At 44.1% G+C, this 26787-nt stretch overlaps 1 protein-coding gene across 10 annotated transcripts in view; it reads right to left on the reverse strand.

The window, feature by feature from the left end:
* ccdc33 (coiled-coil domain containing 33) overlaps nucleotides 1-26787 on the reverse strand; it is a 304008-nt gene that overhangs the window by 78743 nt on the left and 198478 nt on the right. For 6 of the 10 annotated variants that reach the window (XM_068015481.1, XM_068015479.1, XM_068015489.1 and 3 more), the window contains one exon: nucleotides 23701-23925. The exons of 1 other annotated variant lie outside the window; for it this stretch is intronic. In XM_068015481.1, the coding sequence (XP_067871582.1) occupies nucleotides 23701-23925 (225 nt within the window). Of the gene's footprint in view, nucleotides 1-2270; nucleotides 2369-3558; nucleotides 3742-23700; nucleotides 23926-26787 lie in introns of all 10 variants that reach the window. 3 more of the 10 variants (XM_068015484.1, XM_068015485.1, XM_068015483.1) reach the window with 1 other exon arrangement.

Below are 26787 nucleotides of genomic sequence, written 5' to 3' on the forward strand. Positions count from 1 at the left end.
AAATTCTCCCCTCCCCCCTCCTCTCCTGCAAGCACTCATTTCACTGAGACACACAGGCCTCCTTTATCTCAGTCAAGTGGACACTCTTCATGTGTGACATTGGAAAGTGAGTGTTGCCCAGCGAGCTGACTGGGGAGGACATCACAGCTGGAGTGTAGTAGTAAGGGGGGGTACGCTATTGTGAAAGATGGTGACTTCAAATGAGATGCGAAATCAACCCCACTGCTCCAGTGGTATTCATAGATGTTAAAGATCCCACGGGCAACGAGATGAACAAGGAGTTCTCCCAGTGACTCGGCCAACATTCAGCCCTCAAATAACACCACCATACACAAACTTATTGCTCATTTGCTTGTTGGCGTCTGTGGGATAACATTGAGTGCTATGAACTGCTGTGTTTGCCAACATAACAATCACTGGACCTCACTACACATGAATTGCTCGGGGATAGTTCCAAGGGAAGGCACAAACTGCAAGACTTTTCCCATTCTTTTGACTGTAATGTTGTTTTGTCTAAATGCTTCACATTATGCTGATGAGAAGCAAGACTTATAAAGCAGCAATAAGACGCTCATTAATGTAATAATTAATTCAACATCAAACCACTGATTTTGAGCTTTGGAGTGGCAGATGTTTAAGAGCAGTAAGTTGATCAACATTTTGTCATAAAGCTTGCACATGTTTAATAACCTCTGTTTCAGTGACCAGGCCTACTGGATATTCCTCTGGGAGTGCAGTAGTTTCCTGATTACCCAAAATAGCATTAACCTTTGCTTGGAGGCTCACAAGACATGGTAGACATGCACCGCAGAGCTGTTTGAGCCCTTTGTTCAATCGTATAATTACATTATATTCATGCCATAGATGCTTTACAGTTATAGCACAGAAACAGGCCATTTGACAGAAATGCAACATGCCTCCTCCCACCTCACTTCAACTAACCCTAGCAATATATCCTGCTATTTCTTTCTCCCTCCCTCAACATCTTATCGAGCTTCCCCTTAAATGCATCTATAATATTCACTTTAACTACCCCTTGCAGCAGCGAGTTCTGCATCCTAACCATTCTCTGGGTAGCAGAGTTGCTCCTGAATTCCCCACTGGATTTATTACCGACTATCTTACATTTAGGACCACAAGTTATGTTAGATTAAAAAAAAATTAACAAGTGAATATCTATTATTTATAAAAATGGAAATGGTATGGGTTTGCAAGCCTTTGAACAAATTGTATCTGCAGCCCACACAGCTCCTAAATGTTCATGTTTATGCTGAACTGTTAGCGAGACTGGACAGGGATCAAGGGCCAGTTCTAGGTCAGGTGGTCAGATCCTGCTTGTAGCTTTGCTTCCTGCCCGAAGGTCAAAACCAAACGTTCGGGTGAGTCTCAGATAAATTTAGTGTGCGTGTGGGGATTAGCTATCTCTTCTTTAAAAAAAAAAGCACACACATAAATTTTAGCCACTCACACACTGAATGTGGGTTGCTGCCTTCAGCTGTCCAGGCCCTAAGCTCTGGAATTCCCTCTCCAAACCTCTCTGTCTCTCTCAATCTCTCTTTCCTCTTTTGAGACACTCTTTAAAACCTACCGCTTTGACTAAGCTTTTGGGCACTGACAATTGCCTATTTGGAAAGTTTTGGATTTCAGACGATTTCCTGAAGTGAACATCAGCGATGTGGGGAAAGTGGGGAGGTGGGAGTGGGGAGCAGAGGAGTGGGGATCATTCACTCTGTAGACAATGCACACCTCCTAGTGACACTCTACAGAACTGCACCAACAGAAGCTTCATTATTATCAACAACCCAATTTACCCAGCGCAGGCAACAAGGCAGGGACAGTTACAAAATGTGAATGGCATAAATTGGCTAAAATGTGATTTATTTCCTTGCAGCTTGGAGTACAGAGCTCTCAGGTAGGATGCAAAGAAAGACTTGCATTTATATAGCACCTTTTATGATCACAGGACATCCTTTACAGCCAATGAAATGCTTTTGAAGTGTGGTGACTGTTACAATGCAGAGAGAGTTGATTCCTTCCAATTGCGTACAAGGGGAGACGGTGGCGAAGTGGTAATTGTCGCTGAACTAGTAATGCAGAGGCCAGGGCCAACGACCTGGGGACATGGGTTCAAATCCCAACATGGCAGCTGGTGGAATTTAAGTTCAATTAATTAATATAAATCTGGAATTGAAAGCTAGTCTCAGTAATGACGCCATGAAACCCATCTGGTTCATTAATGTCCTTGAGGGAAGGAAATTTGTCGTCCTTACCTTGTCTGGCCTGCATGTGACTCCAGACCCACTGCAATGTGGTTGACTCTTAACCGCCCTCTGAAATGGCCTCGCAAGACTGTCAGTTGCCGGCGATGCTCACATCCCATGAAAGAATAAACAATTGGTAAACCTGTGGTGACTATGGGTATACTTACACTCAGATCTTCAGCTGAGGCACCAGACTGGAACAGTGGGACAGATTGACTGCTCTTGCCCACCCCCAGGTAACCTTCTGCCTCTATCTGGCAGCCCCTACGTGCAGCCCAACTAATGCACAGGTTGCAACAGAGGCGAAAACGTGACCAAAAAAATGCTTCTATTGACAGCTGGCCTGAAATGGCTTTGTAAGCCAACCCCCCACCCTGCCTTCTAAGTCTCTACCTCAGACTCAATTCCCCAGACAGAACTCAGCCAAGTGACCTTGAAAGGTTAAGGGGCGATTTAAGAGAGTTCAAAATTATGAGGAGTTTTGACACAGTAATTAAAGAGAAACTGTTTTTTACTGGCATGAGGGTTGATGACCAGAAGATATAGATTTAGATAATTGGTAAAAGAGACAGAACTGAGGATTTTTTTTTTGACACAGTGAGTTGTTGTGATCTGGAATGCACTGCCTGAAGGGGCGGTGGAAGCAGATTCAATAGTAACTTTCAAAAGGGAATTAGATAAGTACCTGAAGGGAGAAATTTGCAGGGTTATGGGGAAAGAGCAGTGGGGCTAATTGGATAGCTCTTTCAAAGAGCTAGCACAGGCACGATAGGCCGAATGGCCTCCTGTCTGCAGCATTTGATGAGCTGGTATTCTCTAAAGCCAGGCTTACAGACCCAGCCATTTTATCAGTGACTACTTTTCAGAATCAATCTACGATTTTAGTTTTTAAATTGAGACTTGTTAAGTCATTCAGGTCTCTATTATTGGTTGCAGATCTTGCTTATTGTTTAACAAAAGCTTGTGCAGAAACAGAAGGTGAATGTGGCTCCTGCTGACTTCTGTTAGCGTGCATTATGTCGCTTTCAATCTCTCAGTTTAGTTTAGTTTAAAAGGTTTTTTTATGAATGACAAATCTCACTACACTGGTAATTGCAAATCAGTATGCATTGAAATGTTCATATGTTTAAATTAAGCTTAAATATAATAACATGTTTTAAATGAATTTGTGTCCTTCAAGTCTCTAAAATACTGACTCAGTGATTCATTCTAATATAATCACAAGCCTCCCCAAAGGGACCTGCTGGTCAAAGCAGAATCATAATTAAACCATGTCAGCAGTCTGCAAGTGAATTACCCACAATCCATCTGTCCACCAACGACAGAGGTTCTTGTGCAATCTTAAATTTGTCGTAATCACTTCTCCCCCTCCCCTCCTCCGCCTGACGTGTGTTATGCTCGGCTGTTCAGGGGTGATGTCAGGAAGCACTTCTTCGCACAAAGGGTCGTGGAAATCTGGAACTCTCTCCTGCAAAAAAAGCTGTTGAGACTAAGGGTCAATTGAAAATTTTTATCAGGTAGTTGTATCACGTGTTACGGAACTAAGGCGTTTAGATGGAGTTAAGATCCAGATCTGGCATGATCAACTTGAGTGACGGAAGAGGCTCGAGGGGCTGAATGGCCTCCTGTTCCTACCTTTAAAACACTGCTGAATTCCAAATCCACCATCGTTCAAACTGAACAAGTCTGTCTTCAAACTGAAGACAAAATGGAACAGCTGCAAGTACTGTAAGAGAATATGGTTTCTCTCCATCTACCCCATCGAACCCTTTCGTCATTTTAAAAACATCATTGAGACCAATATGCACAGAGATGGATGCATGAGCCAAGCGAAGGGCACAAGGGAGGAAGAGAAACAACAAATGAGCAACATCAAATCACAGAGAATAAAGCTAAAACTTCCTCTGAGAATAAATGCAAAATACATTTCATTTTCTATTCTGTTAGGACAGCATGCGATGGCTTTTAAGAAGGATTGAGCAAGCTGCTGTTTCAACTATTCCAGATAAAGACTCCCAATTTTTCTTTGGTCGCATTTAAAAATACAGAAAGCGTGGATCATAGAAGATTTAAAATGAATGGAGGCTAAAGAAGAAAATAAGAGCTAGAACGTTTTTTGGGAAGGTGAGCCAAGGAATGACGATGAATGAAAATGTTGAGAAAAGCTTTAGATATGTGGGCTCAGGAACAATTGACAGGATTCCAAGAGGCTTTGATAATTGGGAGTGGGACACATCCCAAAGACTTCAATACACCACAGTTACTTGATAAACTAATGTTAGCTTTCCTTCCTCTCGGACACGCTGGTGTCACAGCCCTGTCGTATCCAAGGCTACTAAACATAACTAGGTGCTGCCAGCAAATTACAGGAGGCTGAGGGCAGGAATCATTCCAGCAAAATGATTTGGTGACAATTGTTGGAGGGTGACTGGAAATCATTTGTAACTGGTGCAATAAAAATGGAGACTGATTGTCATGTTCTTGCTTAAGTAGCAACATCTGAAAGCATCATTCTATTATTTTAAGAGAAACGTAGTCCCTTTTTGATAGGCGCACAAAGGCCAATCTTCATTGAATAAAGGCCAAAGAAATTCCCACATTCAAATCAACTCTGGCCATTTGAAAGGGAGAGGAAAGGAAGAACTTGCATTTATACAGCATCCTGTCACTGCTCTCAGAAACATGACACACTTTGTAAACAGTGAATTACTTGAAGGGTAGCCATTATTGTTTTGTACACAAACCCAACCAGTCATTCTGTACACTAAACATCAAAAACAACAGACTGTAGAAAGAGCTAAACTGTCCCACAACAAATGGATCAGAGCAAAGCACTATAGCCCTATCACATCCAGTTGAGAATGGTGGTGGTCGACTAGGCAACTAACTGGAAAAGTCTCTACCAGCATCACCAGCACGTGAAAGCAAGAGACAAACTAAAATGCCGACAAGATGTTTTTAGCTAAAAGTACCCAATGGACAATCCTACTCAACCTCCTCATAATGTACAGTTCACACCACTTGACATTAGGAAGCAGCCAGGTATTGTCATAAAGGAAGCTAGAGAGGCAGAGAGGTTTAGGGAGGGAATTCCTGAGCTTAGGGCCCAGGCAGCTGAAGGCATGACCACCAATGGTAGAGCAAATAAGATCCAGGGGTGCGCAAGAGGCCAGAATCTCAGAGAGTTAGGAGGCTGGAGGAGATTGCAGAGATAGGGAGGGGCGAGGCCTTGAAAGGATTTGAAAACAAAGATGTGACCTTTAAAATCGAGGTGTTGTCAGACTGGAAGCCAAGGTAGTCACCACAATATAATACAGAATTTTCCTTTCACACACAGTTAATGCCAGTTTGAAATTCTTTGAGGAGCTGTGGAAATTCAGTGCATTGTAGAATCTGATAAAAAAAAATCTCAGCATGCCATTGTTGTGAGACCCCTGGGAGCAGCAAAGCTGGCTGTGTCTCTTAAAGTGTGTATAATTTAAGTGCTGTTCACATATATTCAACTGAAATTGAATTCCGTGCTGTTATCTGGGGTAAAATGAATGGAGTTCCAATCTAAGGGCCATTTTGTGACATTATAATCAGTTCATGAGCTACCCTAGACTGACAGGGAAAAGAAAAGGATTAATCTCCTTAATCCCATGGTTAAGACTGATCAGTATTCAATGGTTTTGAAACCAATGAGGTTGGGTTCAGCAGCTCAAAACCAATAGCTTCAGCAAAGACAGAAAGCGACAAAAAAAAGTTTGCATTTATATAGCACCCTTCATGACTTCAGGATATCCCAAAGTGCTTTACAGCCAATGAAGCACTTTGAAGTGCAGTCACTGCTGTAATGTAGAAAATGCATCAATGCGTGCACAGCAAGATCCCACATGTCAAAAGAACCAGATTATCTGTTTCAGTGCTCTTGGTTGAGGTGAGAGATAATCATTGGCCCCGGGACACCAGGGAGAACTCCCAAAATAGTAACGTGAGATTTTGCCCATCCACCCGAGTGGGCAGATAGGGCCTTGGTCTAATGTCTCATCCAAAAGGCTTTGCTGGCAGTGCAGCATTCCCTCAGTACTGCACTGGGAGTATCAGCCTGGGTTATGTTTCGCCAGTGTCTGGGGTGGGACTTAAATCGGCAACCCTCTGACTCAGAGGTGAGAGTGCTTCCACTGAGCTACGGCTGACACGTTATCACACAACACGTCATTTGATGAACAGAGGTGTGAAGTAGATATAACAGTTTTATTATATCAAATTAGTTTTATTGAACACTGCAAATATTTTGGAACTGAACCTTTTCTTATTTCTGTAGCTGGAGCACACCACATTTATTTTTTATAGGCACCTGAGATTGTCATGTTCCTCCAGACTCCTAGTTCATGCAATAAGCCTGCTCCGTACCATTAGCCCAGTGCCAGTCAACAGTGCAGTGTCTCACACGCTAGACTTTATGCTGCAATTACCAAAGCACAATTTTATCATTTACTTGTATTGCTTAAGAGGAATAAAAATGTCATGGCAACACTGATTGCCTATATGAGCAGAGACTATTCTGACCAGAGGACATAAGAAATAGCTGTGAAACATACTGAGCAATTAAACAGAGAAAAGGATGTAATCAAACAATTTAATTCAGCAGTCAGGCTTAGCTTCCTTTAGGAAAGAGTCAATTAGCTGGTATGAATCCTGCACGGAAAACCAAAGGCTGCTCCTAAAAGATGACAAATGAGAAATTTCTCTTCAAAATGTTTCAGTGTGCGTATATAGTGTGTGTGTACTGTATATAAATGTGTGTGTGTGTGTGTGTGTGTGTGTATGTGTGTGTGTGTGTGTGTGTGTGTGTGTGTGTGTGTGTGTGTGTGTGTGTGTGTGTGTGTGTGTGTGTGTGTGTGTGTGTGTACACGTCTGCTTGTGCAAGTGCCTGTGTGTGCAGGTTACAGTAGGTCCTGTCTACAATCTACTGAGAAGCTCAGTAAGGAGAAGCTTGCCTATTCCACAGGTACAAAGTTTCACCGGCTTACTGCTCATTAGAGGTAGACCCTGGGTGCTTGATGTAAGGGGAGATGATCGGGAGGGGGAGAGGGGGAGAGGGGGAGGGGGAAAGGGGATCAAAAAGGAGTGAGGGAATCGGGAAGGGGAGAGCGAAGATCGGAAGAGGGAAGAGAAGATCCGGGTGGGTGGGAGGAGAGAGGAACAGAAGGGGGAGAGCAGATTGGGAAGAGGAGAGGGGGTCGGGAGGGGGAGAGAAGATTGGGACAGGGTTCACCAGGGGACGGAGACAGTCTTTGGGACTGCTATGGAGCCAGGAAGGGCACCTTTTACCATGTTGATGGTGGCCTCCAGCACAGCTTTTAACGTCAGCCAGTTAAGCCATATGCAAGTTTAATTATTCTGAACACAGCCGGTCACTGTTCATGGCCTCCCACTTTGCAAAGGGGGCCTCAAACATGCGGTAAGGCCTCCTATTTGTATTTTGGAAAGGGTCTAATGCCTGAAGCAGTTCGGAATGTGTGCACACGTGCCACATTGAAGGCTTAGGCGCCATTTTGTGCCTGTAAAATCAACGCAACGTCGTCGAGTTTCTAAGCCAGGGAATCTTGGGATCCTGGGGATTGAATGAAATTCAGCCAATCACAGTGTGATCCCTTGGCCAAGGAACTGCCATTGGTCTAGGTTATGAATGAATAAAGGTTTTTTGTCTCCAATTGCAATAATTGGCAGTCAGCTGCAAATGTCTCTAATGAACTAAACATTTTAGCCCTGCTTGAATTAGCCTGTATGTTACGTGAAAATGGCGTAAGAAAAATTATAAATGTTCTGGGTAATTCTGAGGGATTTTAATCAGCTATACAGGGCATTGGTGAGAGCACATCTGGAGTACTGTGTAGAGTATTGGTCTCCTTATTTAAGGAAGGATGTAAATGCGTTGGAGTACAGAGAAGGTTTACTAGACTAATACCTGGAATGGGCGAACTATATTATGAGGAAAGGTTGGACAGGCTAGGCTTGTATCCGCTGGAGTTTAGAAGAGTAAGAGGCGACTTGATTGAAACATATAAGATCCCAAGGGATCTTGACAGGGTGGATGTGGAAAGGATGTTTCCCCTTGTGGGAGAATCTGGAACCAGGGATTACTGTTCAAAAATGAACATTTAAGACAGAGATGAGGAGAAATTTTTTCTCTCAGAGGGTCGTGAGTCTTTGGAACTCTCTTCCTCAAAAGGCAGTGGAAGCAGAGTCTTTGAATATTTTTAAGGCAGAGGTAGATAGATTCTCGATAAGCAAGGGGGTGAAAGGTAATCGGGGGTTGGTGGGAATGTGGAGTAATCAGTTCAGCCCTGAACTTATTGAATGGCGGAGCAGGCTCAAAGGGGCCGAGTGGCCTACTCCTGCTCCTAATTTGTATGTTCATATGTACGTATGTAGAAACATTGAGGAATTAAGTTTCTGATCCACTTGTGTGATCAAATGGTCATTTGGGCCAAAGGCTGACATGAAAATTATGAGGATATCTCCACAAAGATTTCATTAGCTCATCAGACTGTTCACGGAACACTTTACAACGCCATGTCCCAAAGACACACACATGGGTCTTGGATTGTACCTAATAATGGCCTCTTATACGAGTCAGTGAGAACTCAGGCATGTACTAATACAAATTAACAAAAAACACCCTAATGAAGATCAACATCCCTTCCATTACTACATAACGAATGAGGGTTTGCAGTCACGAATCTCTGACCCATCATTCATGCTACAAGACTCCACTGAAGTTCCAATGTACCACAACAGCCGTATGTATATAGAGTAGCAATGGCAAACCCAGCCCTGTCGACCCTGCAAAGTCCTCCTTACTTACCTCTGCGGGGCTCGTGCCAAAGTTGGGAGAGCTGTCCCATAGACTAGTTAAGCAACAGCCTGACATAGTCATACTCACAGAATCATACCTAACAGACAATGTCATAGACACCACCATCACCATCCCAGGGTATGTCCTGTCCCACCGGCAGGACAGATCCACCAGAGGTGGGGGCACAGTGGTATGCAGTCAGGAGGGAGTTGCCCTGGGAGTCCTCAACATTGACTCCGGACCCCATGAAGTCTTATGGCATCAGGTCAAACATGGACAAGGAAATCTCATGCTGATTACCAACTACAGCATTCCCCCCACCCCCCCCATCCCTTGGCTGATGAATCAGTGCTGCTCCATATTGGACACCAATTGGAAGAGGCACTGAGGGTAGCAAGGGCACAGAATACTCTGGATGGGGGACTTCAATGTCCATTACCAAGAGCGGCTCGGTAGCACCAATACTGACCGAGCTGGCCGAGTCCTAAAGGACATAGCTGCTAGACTGAGTCTGTGGCAGGTGGTGAGGGAGGCAACAAGAGGGAAAAACCTATGTGACCTCGTCCTCACCAATCTACATGCCGCAGATGCATCTATCCATGACAGTATTGTTAGGAGTGACCACCGCACAGTCCTTGTAGAGACAAAGTCCAGTCTCCACGCTGACAGTATCCACCATCGTGTTGTGTGGCACTATCACCGTGCTAAATGGGATAGATTACGAACAGACCTAACAACTCAACACTGGGCATCCATGAGGCGCTGTGGGCCATCAGCAGCAACAGAATTGTATTCAACCACAATCTGTAACCTCAAGGCCCGGGCATATCCCCTACTCTACCATAACCATCAATCCAGGAGACCAACCCTGGTTCAATGAAGAGTGCAGAGGGGCATGCCAGTAGCAGCACCAGGCATACCTCAAAATGAGGTGTCAGCCTGGTGAAGCTACAACGCAGGACTATCTGTGTGCCAAACTGCATAAGCAGCATGCAATAGACAGAGCTAAGTGATCCCATAACCAGCGGATCAGATCCAAGCTCTGCAGTCCTGCCACATCCAGTTGTGCGTGGTGGTGGACAATTAAACAACTGACAGGAGGAGGAGGCTCCACAAACATCCCCATCCTCTACAATGCGGGAGCCCAGCATATCTGCGCAAAAGACGAGGCTGAAGCATTTGCATTCACCTTCGGCCAGAAGTGCCGAGTTGATGATCCATCTCGGCCTCCTCCTGAGATCCCCAGCATCACAGATGCCAGACTTCAGCCAATCTGATTCACAACCATGTGATATCAAAAAACAGCTGAAGGCACTGGATACTGCAAAAGCCAAGGGCCCTGACAATATTCCACCAATAGTACTGAAGACCTGTGCTCCAGAACTAGCCACGCCCCTAGCCAAGCTGTTCCTGTACAGCTACAACACTGGCATCTACCCAGCAATGTGGAAAATTGCCCAGGTATGTCCTCTACACAAAAAGCAGGACAAGTCCAACCCGGCCAATTACCACCCAGTCAGTCTACTCCCGATCACCAGTAAAGTGATGGAAGGTGTCATCAACAGTGCCATCAAGCGGCACTTGCTTAGCAATAGCCTGCTCACTGACACTCAGCTTGGGTTCTGCCAGGGCCACTCAGCTCCTGACCTCATTACAGCCTTGGTCCAAACATGGACAAAAGAGCTGAACTCAAGGGGTGGAGGTGAGAGTGACTGCCCTTTTGACATCAAGGCAGCATTTGACCAAGTATGGCATCAAAGAGCCCTAGCAAAACTGGAGTCAATGGGAATCGAGGGAAAACTCTCTGCTGATGGGAGTCATACCTAGCACAAAGGAAGATGATTGTGGTTGTTGGAGGTTAGTCATCTCAGTCCCAGGACATCACTGCAGGAGTTCCTCAGGGTAGTGTCCTAGGCCCAACCATCTTCAGCTGCTTCATCAAAGGCCTTTCCTCCATCATATGGCCAGAAGTGGGGATGTTCGCTGATGATTGCACAATGTTCAGCACCATTCACGACTCCTCAGATACTGAAGCAGTCCGTGTAGAAATGCAGCAAGACCTGGACAATTTCCAGGCTTGGGCTGATAAGTAGCAAGTAACATTCACACAACACAAATGCCAGACAATGACCATCTCAAACAAGAGAGAATCTAATTATCTCCCCTTGACGTTTAATGGCATTACCATCGCTGAATTCCCCACTATCAACATCCTAGGGGTTACCATTGACCAGAAACTGAACTGGACCAGCCACATAAATGCTGTGGCTACAAGAGCAGATTAGAGGCTGGGAATTCTGTGGCAAGTAACTCACCTCCTGTCTCCCCAATGCCTATCCACCATCTACAAGGCACAAGTCAGGAGTGTGATGGAATATTCTCCACTTGCCTGGATGGATGCAGCTCCAACAACACTCAAGAAGCTTGACACCATCCAGGACAAAGCAGCCTTCTTGATTGGCACCCCATCCACCACCTTCAACGTTCACTCCCTCCACCACCGACGCACAGTGGCAGCAGTGTGTACCATCTACAAGATGCACTGCAGCAACTCACCAAGGCTCCTCAGACAGCGCCTTCCAAACCCACGACCTCTACCAACTAGAAGGACAAGGGCAACCAGGGGCGATGCCACATTGGATTTGGTACTGGGTAATGAACCCGGCCAGGTGTTAGATTTAGATGTAGGTGAGCACTTTGGTGATAGTGATCACAATTCGGTTAGGTTTACCTTTGCGATGGGCAGGGACAGGTATATACCGCAGGGCAAGAATTATAGCTGGGGGAAAGGAAATTATGATGCGATTAGGCAAGATTTAGGATGCGTAGGATGGGGAAGGAAACTGCAGGGGATGGGCACAATCGAAATGTGGAGCTTATTCAAGGAGCAGCTACTGCGTGTCCTTGATAAGTATGTACCTGTCAGGCAGGGAGGAAGTTGTCGAGCGAGGGAGCCGTGGTTTACTAAAGAAGTTGAAGCGCTTGTCAAGAGGAAGAAGAAGGTTTATGTTAGGATGAGACGTGAAGGCTCAGTTAGGGCGCTTGAGAGTTACAAGCTAGCCAGGAAGGATCTAAAGGGAGAGCTAAGAAGAGCAAGGAGAGGACACGAGAAGTCATTGGCGGATAGGATCAAGGAAAACCCTAAGGCTTTCTATAGGTATATCAGGAATAAAAGAATGACTAGAGTTAGATTAGGGCCAATCAAGGATAGTAGTGGGAAGTTGTGTGTGGAATCAGAGGAGATAGGGGAAGCGTTAAATGAATATTTTTCGTCAGTATTTACAGTGGAGAAAGAAAATGTTGTCGAGGAGAATACTAAGATACAGACTACTAGGCTAGATGGGATTGAGGTTCACAAGGAGGAGGTGTTAGCAATTTTGGAAAGTGTAAAAATAGATAAGTCCCCTGGGCCAGATGGGATTTATCCTAGGATTCTCTGGGAAGCCAGGGAGGAGATTGCAGAGCCTTTGTCCTTGATCTTTATGTCGTCATTGTCGACAGGAATAGTGCCGGAAGACTGGAGGATAGCAAATGTTGTCCCCTTGTTCAAGAAGGGGAGTAGAGACAGCCCTGGTAATTATAGACCTGTGAGCCTTACTTCGGTTGTGGGTAAAATGTTGGAAAAGGTTATAAGAGATAGGATTTATAATCATCTTGAAAAGAATAAGTTCATTAGCGATAGTCAGCACGGTTTTGTGAAGGGTAGGTCGTGCCTCACAAACCTTATTGAGTTTTTTGAGAAGGTGACCAAACAGGTGGATGAGGGTAAAGCAGTGGATGTGGTGTATATGGATTTCAGTAAGGCGTTTGATAAGGTTCCCCACGGTAGGCTATTGCAGAAAATACGGAAGTATGGGATTGAAGGTGATTTAGTGTTTTGGATCAGAAATTGGCTAGCTGAAAGAAGGTGGTGGTTGATGGCAAATGTTCATCCTGGAGTTTAGTTACTAGTGGTGTACCGCAAGGATCTGTTTTGGGGCCACTGCTGTTTGTCATTTTTATAAATGACCTGGATGAGGGTGTAGAAGGGTGGGTTAGTAAATTTGCGGATGACACGAGGGTGGGTGGAGTTGTGGATAGTGCCGAAGGATGTTGTAGGTTACAGAGGGACATAGATAGGCTGCAGAGCTGGGCTGAGAGATGGCAAATGGAGTTTAATGCGGAAAAGTGTGAGGTGATTCACTTTGGAAGGAGTAACAGGAATGCAGAGTACTGGGCTAATGGGAAGATTCTTGGTAGTGTAGATGAGCATAGAGATCTTGGTGTCCAGGTACATAAATCCCTGAAAGTTGCCACCCAGGTTAATAGGGCTGTTAAGAAGGCATATGGTGTGTTAGCTTTTATTAGTAGGGGGATCGGGTTTCGGAGCCACGAGGTCATGCTGCAGCTGTACAAAACTCTGGTGCGGCCGCATCTGGAGTATTGCGTGCAGTTCTGGTCACCGCATTATAGGAAGGATGTGGAAGCTTTGTAAAGGGTGCAGAGGAGATTTACTAGGATGTTGCCTGGTATGGAGGAAAGGTCTTACGAGGAAAGGCTGAGGGACTTGAGGTTGTTTTCGTTAGAGAGAAGGAGGAGGAGAGGTGACTTAATAGAGACATATAAGATAACCAGAGGGTTAGATAGGGTGGATAGTGAGAGTCTTTTTCCTCGGATGGTGATGGCAAACACGAGGGGACATAGCTTTAAGTTGAAGGGTGATAGATATAGGACAGATGTCAGAGGTAGTTTCTTTACTCAGAGAGTAGTAGGGGCGTGGAACGCCCTGCCTGCAACAGTAGTAGACTCGCCAACTTTAAGGGCATTTAAGTGGTCATTGGATAGACATATGGATGAAAATGGAATAGTGTAGGTCAGATGGTTTCACAGGTCGGCGCAACATCGAGGGCCGAAGGGCCTGTACTGCGCTGTAATGTTCTAATGTTCTAATATATTCTAAATGCATGGGAACACCACCATCTACAAGTTCTCCTCCAAGTCCCACACCATCCTGACTTGGAACATTCCTTCACTTTTGCTGGATCAAAATCCTGGAACTCCCTTCCTGACAGCACTGTGGGTGTTCCTACACCCCAAGGAGTGCAGCGGTTCAAGAAGGCATCTCACCACCGCCAATTAGGGATGGGCAATAAATGCTGGCTTAGCCAGCAATGCCCACATCTGCTGAATGAATAGAAAAAAGCATATTATAATATAGTGCAGAAGGAGGCCAATTGGCCCATTGTGCCTGTCATTGGGTTTATGACAAAAAAAAAAGCAGCTTTAATCAGAGTTTCAATCCACTGACTGTGAGTAACCCGATTTTAAATTACTGAAAATTACTTTAAAAACTATTCTCGAGTTATATTGTTTCTTTTTATCTTTCATGGGATGTAGGTGTCCCTGGCTGTGCCAGCATTTGTTGCCTATCCCTAATGGCCCTTGAGAAGGTGGTGGTGAGCTGCCTTCTTGAACCGCTGCAGTCCACCTGATGCAGGTACACATCTTATAGTGCACTATTATAAATGCAACTTTGCATTAAGAGTGAGCGCAGAAAGTTTCTCAATTAAAAATTCTGTGGGGCTTCCAACAAAATAATCCTGACAATCTTATCCCGTGTTAAATACCCTGCTAGTGTTGTCAAAGCAGCCAACATCAAACGTGCTTCTTCACAGAATCAACTGCACGAGCGTTGAGCTGCTCTCTGTAGGCTTAGTTATAGCTCCCTTTCTAATCAGAACTATGGTAGACAATTTAATTACTCCCTTCAATGGTTTATTGGGAAATAGTTAAGCTTGCTTCCTTAGGATGCTACACAATTGAGGGACAAGATCAGTGTTTTCAATCCATTGAGGTTTTGTCTGCAAGCTGCCGGAAGCCCAGCTGCTCAATGCTGATACGCACATTTAATTGCAAATTCAAAACGTCCAGATTACAGAAGAGTACATCAGAATTAGATATTATTTAACGGGTATAATGGGTTTAGTCAATCTTTATCTCTTTCTGTTACCTCAAGATAAGGATAATAGCAGCAATTTAGATGGTAATGATGACCGTGTTGTTTATCTCAATGATAAGATGCATTCACGGGAGAACTGGTAATGTCTAGTGTTTTTGTGCTGATCACATTATAATACAGACACAGAATTTTTTTTTTAAAAGAGTGGTATTTCTAGAAGCCCTTATCACATCTCACGGACATGTCTCAAAGTCCTTCACAAACACTTGTAAAGTGCAGTGATCGTCATTTCCTACGTTGCAAACAATGAAGTGTCGTCACTGCTGCAAAGCGTTTTGGGATGTCTTCAGGTTGTGAAAGGTGCTTAATAAATGCGAGCCGTTCCTTTTATATAGGCGACTATGACAGCCATTGTGCACACGGTCATGAGAGGGATGACCAGTTAATCTGCTTTGGACACTGTTGGTTAAGGGAAGGATGTTAACCGAGATATTGAAAGAACATCTTGCCCTTCCCTGAGCAACGCCCAACTGAGGGCCTTGGTTTAGTACCTCATCCGAAGAGGGTACCCCCTATATTGTGACTCAGTGACCACTGGACTGTCAGATGTGTTCAAGTCCTAGAGTGGAAATCATGGAATCCAGGCAAGCTGTTCAAAGCATCGATGTGAAGATATTGCACACCCTAATGCCCTTTCCATTAAATTGGCCTGATTGTACCATTTGGACCTGCATTTACCACCACCAGTCATACCAAAGCTTCAGCTGAAAACAAAGGAAAAGATAGTAATGAGTAAAGCATCTGGTCAGAGTTGTCTTAACCAACACAAAAATCCTTCCTATCAATTAAGAATTTCAGAATTTTGCAAGAAAGAAAATGGTCCTGAACAAGTTTGGAAATAAAAAGTGTTCATTTTATTTCTTCAATGAAGATATGGGGCCAGAGGAATAACATGTACAATCTCAGTTCCATTCCCTCCTCCCATAGCCGGGTTTTTCGGAGGCATTTCAAACCAGGGAGGGAGCTATCGTTGCAAAGTGGTTATGAGAACGGTCCAGAGGATTCAGTGACTGAGGAATGGTCCTTCGAGGGTGAAGTGGAGGGAGATGAGGGTGAGCCACAATCGAGGGGTGTGGACTAGGAGGCATAGCTATAATTACTTGGGTTGTTGTCAGCAGAGTCAGAATCGTACAGCATAGAAACAGGCCCTTCAGCCCACCGCGTCCATGCCGACCATAATGCCTATCTATACTAATCCCACCTGCCTGCATTAATTCCATATCCCTCTATGCCTTGCTCATTCTCATTCAAGTACCTGTCCAGATGCCTCGTAAATGTTGCTACAGTTCCTGCCTCCACCACCTCCTCAGGCAGCTCATTCCAGATACCCACTATTCTTTGTGTGAAAAATTTACCCCTTTGATCCCCTTTAAACCTCCTCCCTCTCACCTTAAATCTATGCCCTCTAGTTTTAGTCAACCCTACCATGGGAAACAGACTCTGGCTATCTACCCTATCTATGCCTCTCATAATTTTATATGCCTCTATCATGTCCCCTCTCTCGCTCCAGGGAAAACAGACCCAGCCTATCCAATCTCTCTTTATAACTCAAGCCCTCCAAACCAGGCAACATCCTTGTGCATCTTTTTTGCACCCTCTCTAGCTTAATCACATCTTTCCTGTAGTGCGGCGACCAGAACTGTATATAGTACTCCAAATGCGGCCTAACCAAAGTTATGTACAACTGTAACATGACGTCCCAACTCTTGTACTCAATGCCTCGGCCGATGAAGGCAAGCATGCCATACGCCTTCTTCACCACCCTGTCTACCTGTGTTGCCACTTTCAGGGAACTATGTACTTGCACCCCAAGGTCTCTCTGCTCAACAACACTCACCAGGGCCCTGCCATTCACTGCATATGTCCTGCCCTGGTTTAACTTCCCAAAATGCATCACTTCGCACTTGTCTGCGTTAAATTCCATTTGCCAATCCCTTTCCCACTTTCGCAGTTTATCTGTATCCTGTTGTAGCCTTAGACAACCTTCTTCACTGTCCACTATTCCACCAATTTTGGTGTCATCTGCAAACTTACCAATCATGCCCCTTACATCACATCCAAGTCATTAATATATATGACAAACAACAGGGAGAGAGGGAAGAGGGAGAAGGGGAGGGAGGGAAGTGGGTGAAGGGGAGGGAGGGAAGTGGGTGAAGGGGAGGGAGGGAAGTGGATGAAAGGGAGGGAAGAGGGTGAAGAGGAGGTAGGAAAGAGGGTGAAGGGGAGGGAGGGAAGAGGGTGAAGAGGAGGGCAGAGAAAGCTTTCATCCGCACCTAACCCATGCAATGCATGGGCCAGGGAAGCTCGATAGTTGACCCTGGCAACATTTAGAAAAAGACTCCATTCCTCCCCTTGATCATCTACTTTCTTGTTACAGAGCAGAATTACACAGAGCCAACAGTACAGAAACAACAACAACTTATATTTAAATAGCACCTTTAACATAATAAAACAGGAGCATTATACAACAGAGCATGACACCGAGCCATAAAAGGAGATATTAGGTCAGATGACTGAAAGCTTGGTCAAAGATGTAGGTTTTAAGGAGTGTCTTAAAGGAGGGAAGCGAGGTGGAGAGCTGTAGGGAGGGTATTACAGAGCTTAGGACCTCAGCAAGTGAAGGTGCAGCCACCAGGGTGGAGCGATTAAAATCAGGGATGCTCAAGAGTCCAGAATTAGAGAAGCACAGGGATCTTGCAGGGTTGTGGGACTGGAGGAGACCATTTTGGTTTATGCCAAAAACAGGCGCAAGAGGTCTCTGCCAGTGTTTATGCTCTACACAAGTCTCCTCCCACTCTACTTCATCTCACCCTGTCAGCAGGACTTTCTATTCCTTTCTCCCTCCTGCACTCACCTAGCTTCTTAAATCCATCCAAACTATTTGCCTTAACCACTTCACATGTTGCAAGTTCCATGTTCTAACCACTCTCTGAGTAAAGAAATTTCTCCTGAGTTCCTTATTGGGTTTATTAGTGACTATTTCACATTTATGGGCCCTAGCTTTGGATTTCCCTGAAAAGTGGAAACATCTTCCATACATCTACCCTATCAAACCCTTCTTCATTTCAAAGACCTCTATTAGTCACACCTTCTCTTTCCTTGAGAAAAAGCCCCAATTTTTGCTTCAATCCAAACGCCAATGTAAAATAACGCATTTACATTCATAAAGTGATGGGTATTAAATGTGCTGCTACCTTGAGTCAACACGTTAGTATATAGAGCGACTAATTATATGTTCTGGAGGCTTACACTTACTGATAATACTTCCAGTATTTCTGACATAACTAGCACCTTTTATGCCACAAGACTTTTTATTAAATATAAATTCCAATTATTTCTGAAAATGCGTGCAACAATACAGAGGAGTCGGATGGGGACATTCCCATCAATGGTATGTCGATGATCTCTCACAATCAGCACATCGACTTTACAGCCATCACCATTATGTTTGAGACAAAGCTCCGGGTGACTTCAACCATCGGAGCATACAGTTCGTCAAAATGTGTTTTTCTTTTCCCTCAGCAGTTCAATTATTTTCCCTTCACTCGCTGACGAGCTCTGCAGTCGAGCACAAGGGGCGTGAAGTGCCTGAGGCCCTTTCTTTTTCCTTTTTTTACATTATAACTCAAATAACAAAAGCTCAAGAGTTTGTGTGAGAGGGGGAAAAAAATCTTAATAACTACAACTATAGCCTACAGGCAGTCTTGCAAATAAAAAAAAAAGATAAAAAATAAAAGAGGTTCGCTCAGTCTCTTAGTGATGCCGAGAACTTTAATATCTGAAAGCCTTGATTGCTCCATGTCCGGTCTTTGGTGTCAGCTCTCAGCATGAGTCACAGCCATCTACCCACAGACTGTCCTGGAGGACTTAATGAAGACTAGCAGCACTCCCGTGGTGTTGCTAGGAATAAGCTGGATGTCGCTCTACTTTATGAAGGACAACAAGAGCTTTCATTTACATAGCACCTTTAATATAGTAAAAAGTCCCAAGGCACTTCACAGGAGCATAAACCAAACAAAATTTTGACACCCACGTAAGGAGATATTAGGACAGCTTGGTCAAGGAGCACCTTAAAGGAGGAGAGAGAGCTAAAGAGGTGGAGAGGTTTAGGAAGGGAATTACAGGGCTTGGTGCCTTGGCAGCTGAAAGCACGGCTGCCAGTGGTGGCATGATGGAAACCAAGGAGGTACAAGAGGCCAGAATTGGAGGAGTGCAGAGATCTTGGAGGCTGTGGGACTGGAGGAGGTTACAGAGATAGGGCAGGGCAGGTCCAGGCCATGGTGCGATTCGGACACCAGAATGTGAATTTTAAATTGCTGGACCAGGAACCAACGTAAATCAGCAAGCACAGGGGTGATGGGTGAACGGGACGGTGCAAATTAGGATGTGAGCTTCAGAGTTTTGGACCAGCCTAAGTTGATGGAGGGTGCACGGTGGGAATAGTTGAGTCTTGAGGTAACAAAGACATGGATAAGGGTCTCAGCAGCAGATGAGCTGAGGCAGGCGGCATATAACAAATCTCTTCAATGAGAATCCTTTTCTCCCACACATCTCAATTTTTGTCTTTGACACTCGCACCAACTCACATCAAGGCCACATGGCATGAGGGCATTGTGAATCAGCACACACGCAAACTCTGGGTATATTCTCCTACTGCTCTGGGAGTTTTAAGATGGGCATTTACTTGGATGCACTGCTTTACAACTGTAGTATGGAGGACAAACTGGAGGAGAACAGGAAGCATGAGCTAGCTTATGGAGAGGCATTTTTTTACAGATTCAGAAGATATCAAAAGCCATGGAACAGGACTTGTACACTTGAACAGGACTTGTACACTTGAACAGGACTTGTACACCTGAACAGGACTTGTACACTTAAACAGAACTTGTACACCTGAACAGAACTTGTACACCTGAACACGACTTGTACACCTGAAGCTTCACAGGTTGCCTCCACTCCTGGCTTATTTTTTTTCTGCAGTCTGCAAAGAGTACATTCTGCCACAAGATGGCACACCACATGGGCAGTGGTTGGTTTGCTTGCTGGACTCAGATGTCTCAAAAATTAACAAGTCAGAATTGAGAGGTTACAGTGCCGACATTCACAAATGAACACCTAATACTGCCGTGTTGCCTTCCTCCATCTGCTATTATTTTCATGCAGCAGTTTGTCTATTTATTCTCTGTGGTTCAGTTGGTAGCACTCTCACCTTTGAATCAGCAAGTTGTGGGTTCAACTCCACTCCCAGAACCAGGCCTCAAAAATCTATGCTGGCACTCCAGTGCTGCACTGTCAGAGATATTAGCTTTTAGATAAGACGTTAAACTGAGGCCCCGTCGTTCCTATCAGATGGAGATAAAAGATCCCGTGGAACTATTTTGAAGAAGACCGAGGGAGTTATCCCTCGTGGCCTGGCCAATATTCATCCTTCAATTAACACCACAAAAACAGATTATCTGGTCATTATCACATTGCTGAATTGTGGGAGCTTGCTGTGCGCAAATTGGCTGCTGGGTTGCCTCTATTACAACAGTAACTACACTTCAAAAGTACTTCATTGGCTGCAAAGCATTTTGGGACATCCTGAGGTCTTCAAAGGCACTATATAAATGCAAGTCCACCTCTGTTTTTCTTTCACTGATTTTCCAAATAAAAAAAACAAATATTGCTCCCCGATAAACCCTGACTGCTATCACAATCAGGGGCATACATATGAATTAGGAGCAGGAGTAGGCCATTCGGCCCCTCACGCCTGCTCCACCATTCAATAAGATCATGCCTTGACTCCACTTTCGTGTCTGCCCCCCATAACACTTGACTCCCTTGTCTATCAGGAATCTATAAGTCAGCCTTGAATATATTCAATGGCCCAGTCTCGACTGCTCTCTGAGGAAGACAATTCCACTGAGTAACGACCCTCTGGGAGAAAAAGATTTCTTCTCATCTATATCTTAATTGGAAGACCCTTTATTTTTAAACTGTGTCCCTTAGTTCTAGTCTTGTCCATAAATGAAAACACCCTCCAGCATCCACCCTGTCAAGTCCCCTCAGGATCTTATATGTTTCAATAAGATCACCTCTCATTTGTACAAACTCCAATGGGTATCGGCCCAACTTGTTCAACTTCTCCTCATAAGATAACCCCTCCATCCCAGGAACCAGTCGAGTGAACCGTCTCTGAACTGCTTCTAATGCAATCTTATCCTTTCTTAAGTAAGGAGACCAAAACTGTATACATAACTCCAGAGGTAGTCTCACTAATATCCTGTACAGCTGAAGCAAAACTTCCCTACTTTTATATTCTGTTCCACTTGCAATAAACAACAACATTCCATTTGCCTTCCTAATCACTTGCTGTACCTGCATACTAACTTTTTGTGATGCATGTACCAGGACACCCAGATCCCTCTGTACTGCAGAGTTCTGTAGTCTCTCTCCATTTAAATAATATTCTGCTTTTCCATTCTTCCTGCCAATGTGGACAAATTCACATTTTCCAACATTATACTCCATCTGCCAAACTTTGCACCCTCACTTAACCTATCTCTATATCCCTTAGCAAACTCTTTATGTCCTCTTGACAACTTACTTTCCTATCGATCTTTGTCATCTGAAAATGTAGCTGCCATACATTCTGTCCCTTCATCGAATTCATTGATGTAGATTGAAAATAGTTGCGGCCCCAGCACTGATCCCTGTGGCACTCCCCTAGTCACATCCTGCCAACCCGAAAATGACCCATTTATCGCTACTCTATGCTTCCTGTTAACTAACCAATCCTCTGTCCATGCTAACATGTTACCCACTACCTACACCGTGAACTCTTATTTTGTGTTGTGGCACCTTATCAAATGCCTTTTGGAAATCCAAGTATACCATATCTACAGGTTCCCCTTTAACCACCTTGCTTGTCACTTCCTCAAAGAATTCTAATAAATTAGTCAAACACAATTTCCCTTTCACAAAACTATGTTGACTCTGCCTGATCACATTACGATTTTCTAAATGTCCTGCTATAACCTCCTTAATAATGGATTCTAGCATTTTCCCTAAGACAGACGTTAGGCTAACTTGCCTATAGTTTCCTGCTTTCTGTCTCCCTCCTTTCTTGAACAGAGGTGTTACATTAATTAATTATTTTATTTTTCAATTGGACCTTTCCAGAATCCAGGGAATTTTGGAACATCATAACCAATGTATCTACTTTCTCTGCAGCCACTTCTTTTAAGACTCTAGGATGCAGACCATCTGGTCCTGGGGACTTGTCAGTCTTTAGCTCTAATAGTTTTCCCAGTACTATTTCCCTGGTGATTGTGATTGTTTTCAGTCCTTCCATCCTTTTACCTCTTGTTTTTCAAGCATTTTTAGTTTTTTTTTGTGTCTTCAGTGAAGACTGACACAAAATACCTGTTCAACGCTTCCGTCATTTCCTTGTTCCCCATTATTAATTCCCCAGTCTCACTCTCTAGACACCAATGCTCACTTAAGTTACTCTTTTCCTTTTTAAATACTTGTAGAAACCCTTACTATTTGATTTATATTTCTAGCTAGCTTTCTCCCGTACTTTAATTTCTCCCTTTTGTTTAGTCATTCTTCGCTAGTTTTTAAAATCTGTCCAATCTTCAGATCTACCACTAATCTTTGCAGAATTGTACGCTTTTCCTTTCAATTTGATACTATCTTTAACTTCCTTAGTTAGCCACAGATGGTGCATCCTTCTCCGAGAGTCTTTCTTTCTCACTTTTGCTGAGAATTATGAAATATCTCCTTAAATGACTGCCCCTGCTTCTCTACTGTCCTATCTTTTAACCTAATTTCCCAGTTCACTTTGGCCAACTCTATCTTCATACCCTTGTAATTGCCTTTATTTAATTTTCTTAGAACCATACATCTCATCCTCGGATTGAATGTGAAATTCCATCATGTTATCACAACAGTCCAAACTTCATCACACATTGATGATAGGAAAGGTTCTGACAGCTGCTATAGCTACAACTTCCTTGTCAGAAGGGGAAAGATGAAGGGGGGAGGATTTTAGTTTAACCTGCCTGTGTGGAAACTGATGAGATCAGGAGCAATGCTGGACTTCAGCCAGCCTGATTCCACTCTCCACTGGGCAGGCTGCATTCCATGCTATCCCGTGAGATTGCCCACCACCACTCCCCGCAACCCACCCGCCCCCAACCCTTTAGCTGAAAAGGCGTGGGAGGAGGCTTGTGTGGAGCATAGGCATGGAGCAGTCGAACCAGATGACCTGTTTCTGTACTGTATATTCTATGTAACTCTATGGACCGGAGTCCTGTGGATTGACAGGACTGGCAGGATGCAAGCTTGATATGCCCATGTACCATGATGATTTGCTAAGCTGAATGAGGTTCTGAGCAGAAACACATAAATCATAGGTTCAGCATATATATATATATATATATATATATATATATATATATATACAGCTATGTGAAAAGCTGGAAAGAGATGAGTGAATCGGCAAATAAACATAAAAGACTGTCTTTTAACTACTACACTCTCTTGGAAGAGCTACACAGCTCACTCAAATTCTCATCTGTTTTAAAACAACTAAAATGTTTCGGAAGTACCTTTCCACAAGGTGCTGGTAGTGACTCTGCAGTCTCATTCTGGGTTAGTGATTGGGTCCACTCTTCCATATTTGACAGCTGTAGTCCTGAAGACATTGCCGGGTTGACAGGTAGTGCGGCATTTGTGGCTCTTTGTTGCTTTAAGTTCAGGGGGCTCCTCAGTGCTTTTGCCTCCAGGGTAGGAAAATGGCAGGGATCAGTTGCAGCAAGAATTGAATCCGGCCGCTGAAATAAAGAAATAAAAGTTCTGATTGCTTTCAGGGCAATCACAGCAGACAACGAAGTACTTTGACTCAGTGGGTAGCACACTTCACCTGAGTCAGAAGGTTGTAGATTCAAGTCCCACTCCGGAGACTTGAACACAAAATCCAAGCTGACACTCCCAGTGCAGTACTGAGGGAGTGCTGCACTGGTGGAGGTGCTATCTTTCAGATGAAATGTTAAACCAAGACCCTGTCGGCTCTCTCTGGTGGGTGTAAATGGTCCCATGGCACTATCTTGAAGAAGAGCAGGGGAGTTGTCCCTTGTGTCCTGGCCAACATTTATCCCTCAACCAACAACATGAAAATAGATTCCCTGCTTGTCTATTTCATTGTTGTTTGTGGGATCTTGCTGTGGTGCTAATTGGCTGCTGCATTTTCCAACAGCAACTGTACTGCACAATTACTTAATTAGCTGTGAAGTGTTTTTGGAAGTCCTGTGTTTGTGAAAGGTGCGATTTAAATGCAAGGTTCTTCATATGTACTCACAAAATAAGTGACAGTTATGTTACTGAATTAATAAGCCAGAGACCACGCCTAAAAAGCCAGGGACGTGAGTTCAAATCCTACCACGGCGGCTGTGGAATTTAAATTCATGATATTTTTAATGAGCAATGTCACTGTAAAAGATCCACTGGGAAACAGTGATCATAATACCATTGAATTCCATGTTACGTTTGAAAGTGTCATACTTCAATCACAAACAAGAATCTTAAACTTAAACAAAGCCAATTACACAGGCATGAGGGGAGAACTGGCTCAGGTAAATTGGGTAAATAGACTAAAAGGTAATGATGGCAAATGAACAGTGGGAAACCTTAAAAGAAACAATTCAAAATCTTCAAGAAAAATACAATCCTTTGAGAAAAAAAAGCTCAGTCAGAAAGACCCCTCCGTGGCTCACACAGGAAGTTAAGGATAGTATTAGATTAAAAGAAAAGGCTTACAATGTTGCAAAAAAGAGTAGAGAGTCTGAGAATTGGGAGTGTTTTAGAAACCAGCAAAGGGCCACCAAAAATGTGATAAAAAGGAAAAAAATAGAATGTAAGTAAACTAGCCAGTAACATAAAAACAGATAGTAAGAGCTTGTACAAGTTTATCAAAAGGAAGAGAGTAGCTAAAGTAAACGTTGGCCCCTTGGAAGCAGAGACAGGAGAAATTATCATGGGGAATGAGGAAATGGCAGAGGCATTAAACAAATATTTTGCTATAAAAGAAACAAGTTCCACACTGGAAATATACAGTAAACTAGGAGCTAAAAAGAGTGAGGAAATTAAGGAATTTCATATCAGCAGAGATAAAGTATTGGAGATACTTGAGGAATGAAAATAAAACAAACCTGATGGCCTACATCCTAGGGTTCTAAAAGTGATAGCTGCAGATATAGTGGATGCGCTGGCTATGATTTTCCAAAATTCCTTAGATTCAGGAACGGTCCCATCAGATTGGAAGCTGGCAAATGCTACACTGCATTTCAAGAAAGGAGAGAGAGAGAAAAGAGGGAACTACAAGCCAATTAGCCTAACATCAGACTTTGGGAACATGCTGGAATCTATTATATAGGAAGTCTTAACGATGCATTTAGAAAAGCACAGTATGATTAGAACAAGTCAACATGGTTTTACTAAGGGGAAATCCTGTTTGACAAAAAGCAGGACAAATCCAACCCTTCCAATTACCTCCCCATCAGTCTACTCTCGATCATCAATAAAGTGATGGAAGGTGTCGTCGACAGTGCTATCAAGTGGCACTTGCTTAGCAATAACCTGCTCGTTGACGCTCATTTTTGGTTCCGCCAGGGCCACTCAGTTCCTGATCTCATTACAGCCTTAGTTCAAACATGGACAAAAGAGTTGAACTCAAGTGGTGAGGTGAGAGTGACTGCCCTTGACATCAAGGCAGCATTTAACTGAGTATGGCATCAAGGAGCCCGAGCAAAACTGAGGTCAATGGGAATCGGGGAAAACTCTCCGCTGGTTGGAGTCATACCTAGTGCAAAGGAAGATGGTTGTGGTTGTTGGAGGTCAATCATCTGAGCTCCAGGACATCACTGCAGGAGTTCATCAGGGTAGTGTCCTAGGCCCAACCATCTTCCGCTGCTTCATAAATGAACCTTCCTTCAATCATAAGGTCAGAAGTGGGGATGTTCGCTGATGATTGCACAATGTTCAGCACCATTCGCAACTCCTCAGATACTGAAAACGTGTAAAAATGCAGCAAGACTTGGACAATATCCAGGCTTGGGCTGATAAGTGGCAAGAAACATTCACGCCACACAAGTGCCAGGCAATGACCATCTCCAACAAGAGAGAATCTAACCATCTCCCCTTGACATTCAATGGCATTACCATCACTGAATCCCCCACTATCAACATCCTAGGTGCTACCATTGACCAGAAACTGAACTGGAGTAGCCATATAAATACCGTGGCTACAAGAGCAGGTCAGAGGCTAGGAATCCTGCAGCGAATAACTCACCTCCTGACTCCCCAAAGCCTGTCCACAACCTACAAGGCACAAGTCAGGAGTGTGATGGAATACTCCCCACTTGCCTGGATGTGTGCAGCTCCAACAACACACAAGAAGCTCGACACCGTCCAGGACAAAGCAGCCCGCTGGGTTGGCACCCCATCGACAAACATTCACTCCCTCCACCACCGACGCACAGTGGCAGCAGTGTGTACCATCTACAAGATGCACTGCAGCAATGCACCGGGGCTCCTTGACAACACCTACCAAACATGCAACATCTACCAACTAGAAGGACAAGGGCAGCAGATACATGGGAACACCACCATCTGCAAGTTCTCCTCCAAGTCACACACCA

Source organism: Heterodontus francisci, chromosome 35 (genome assembly GCF_036365525.1).
Source record: "Heterodontus francisci isolate sHetFra1 chromosome 35, sHetFra1.hap1, whole genome shotgun sequence".
NCBI lineage: Eukaryota > Metazoa > Chordata > Chondrichthyes > Heterodontiformes > Heterodontidae > Heterodontus > Heterodontus francisci.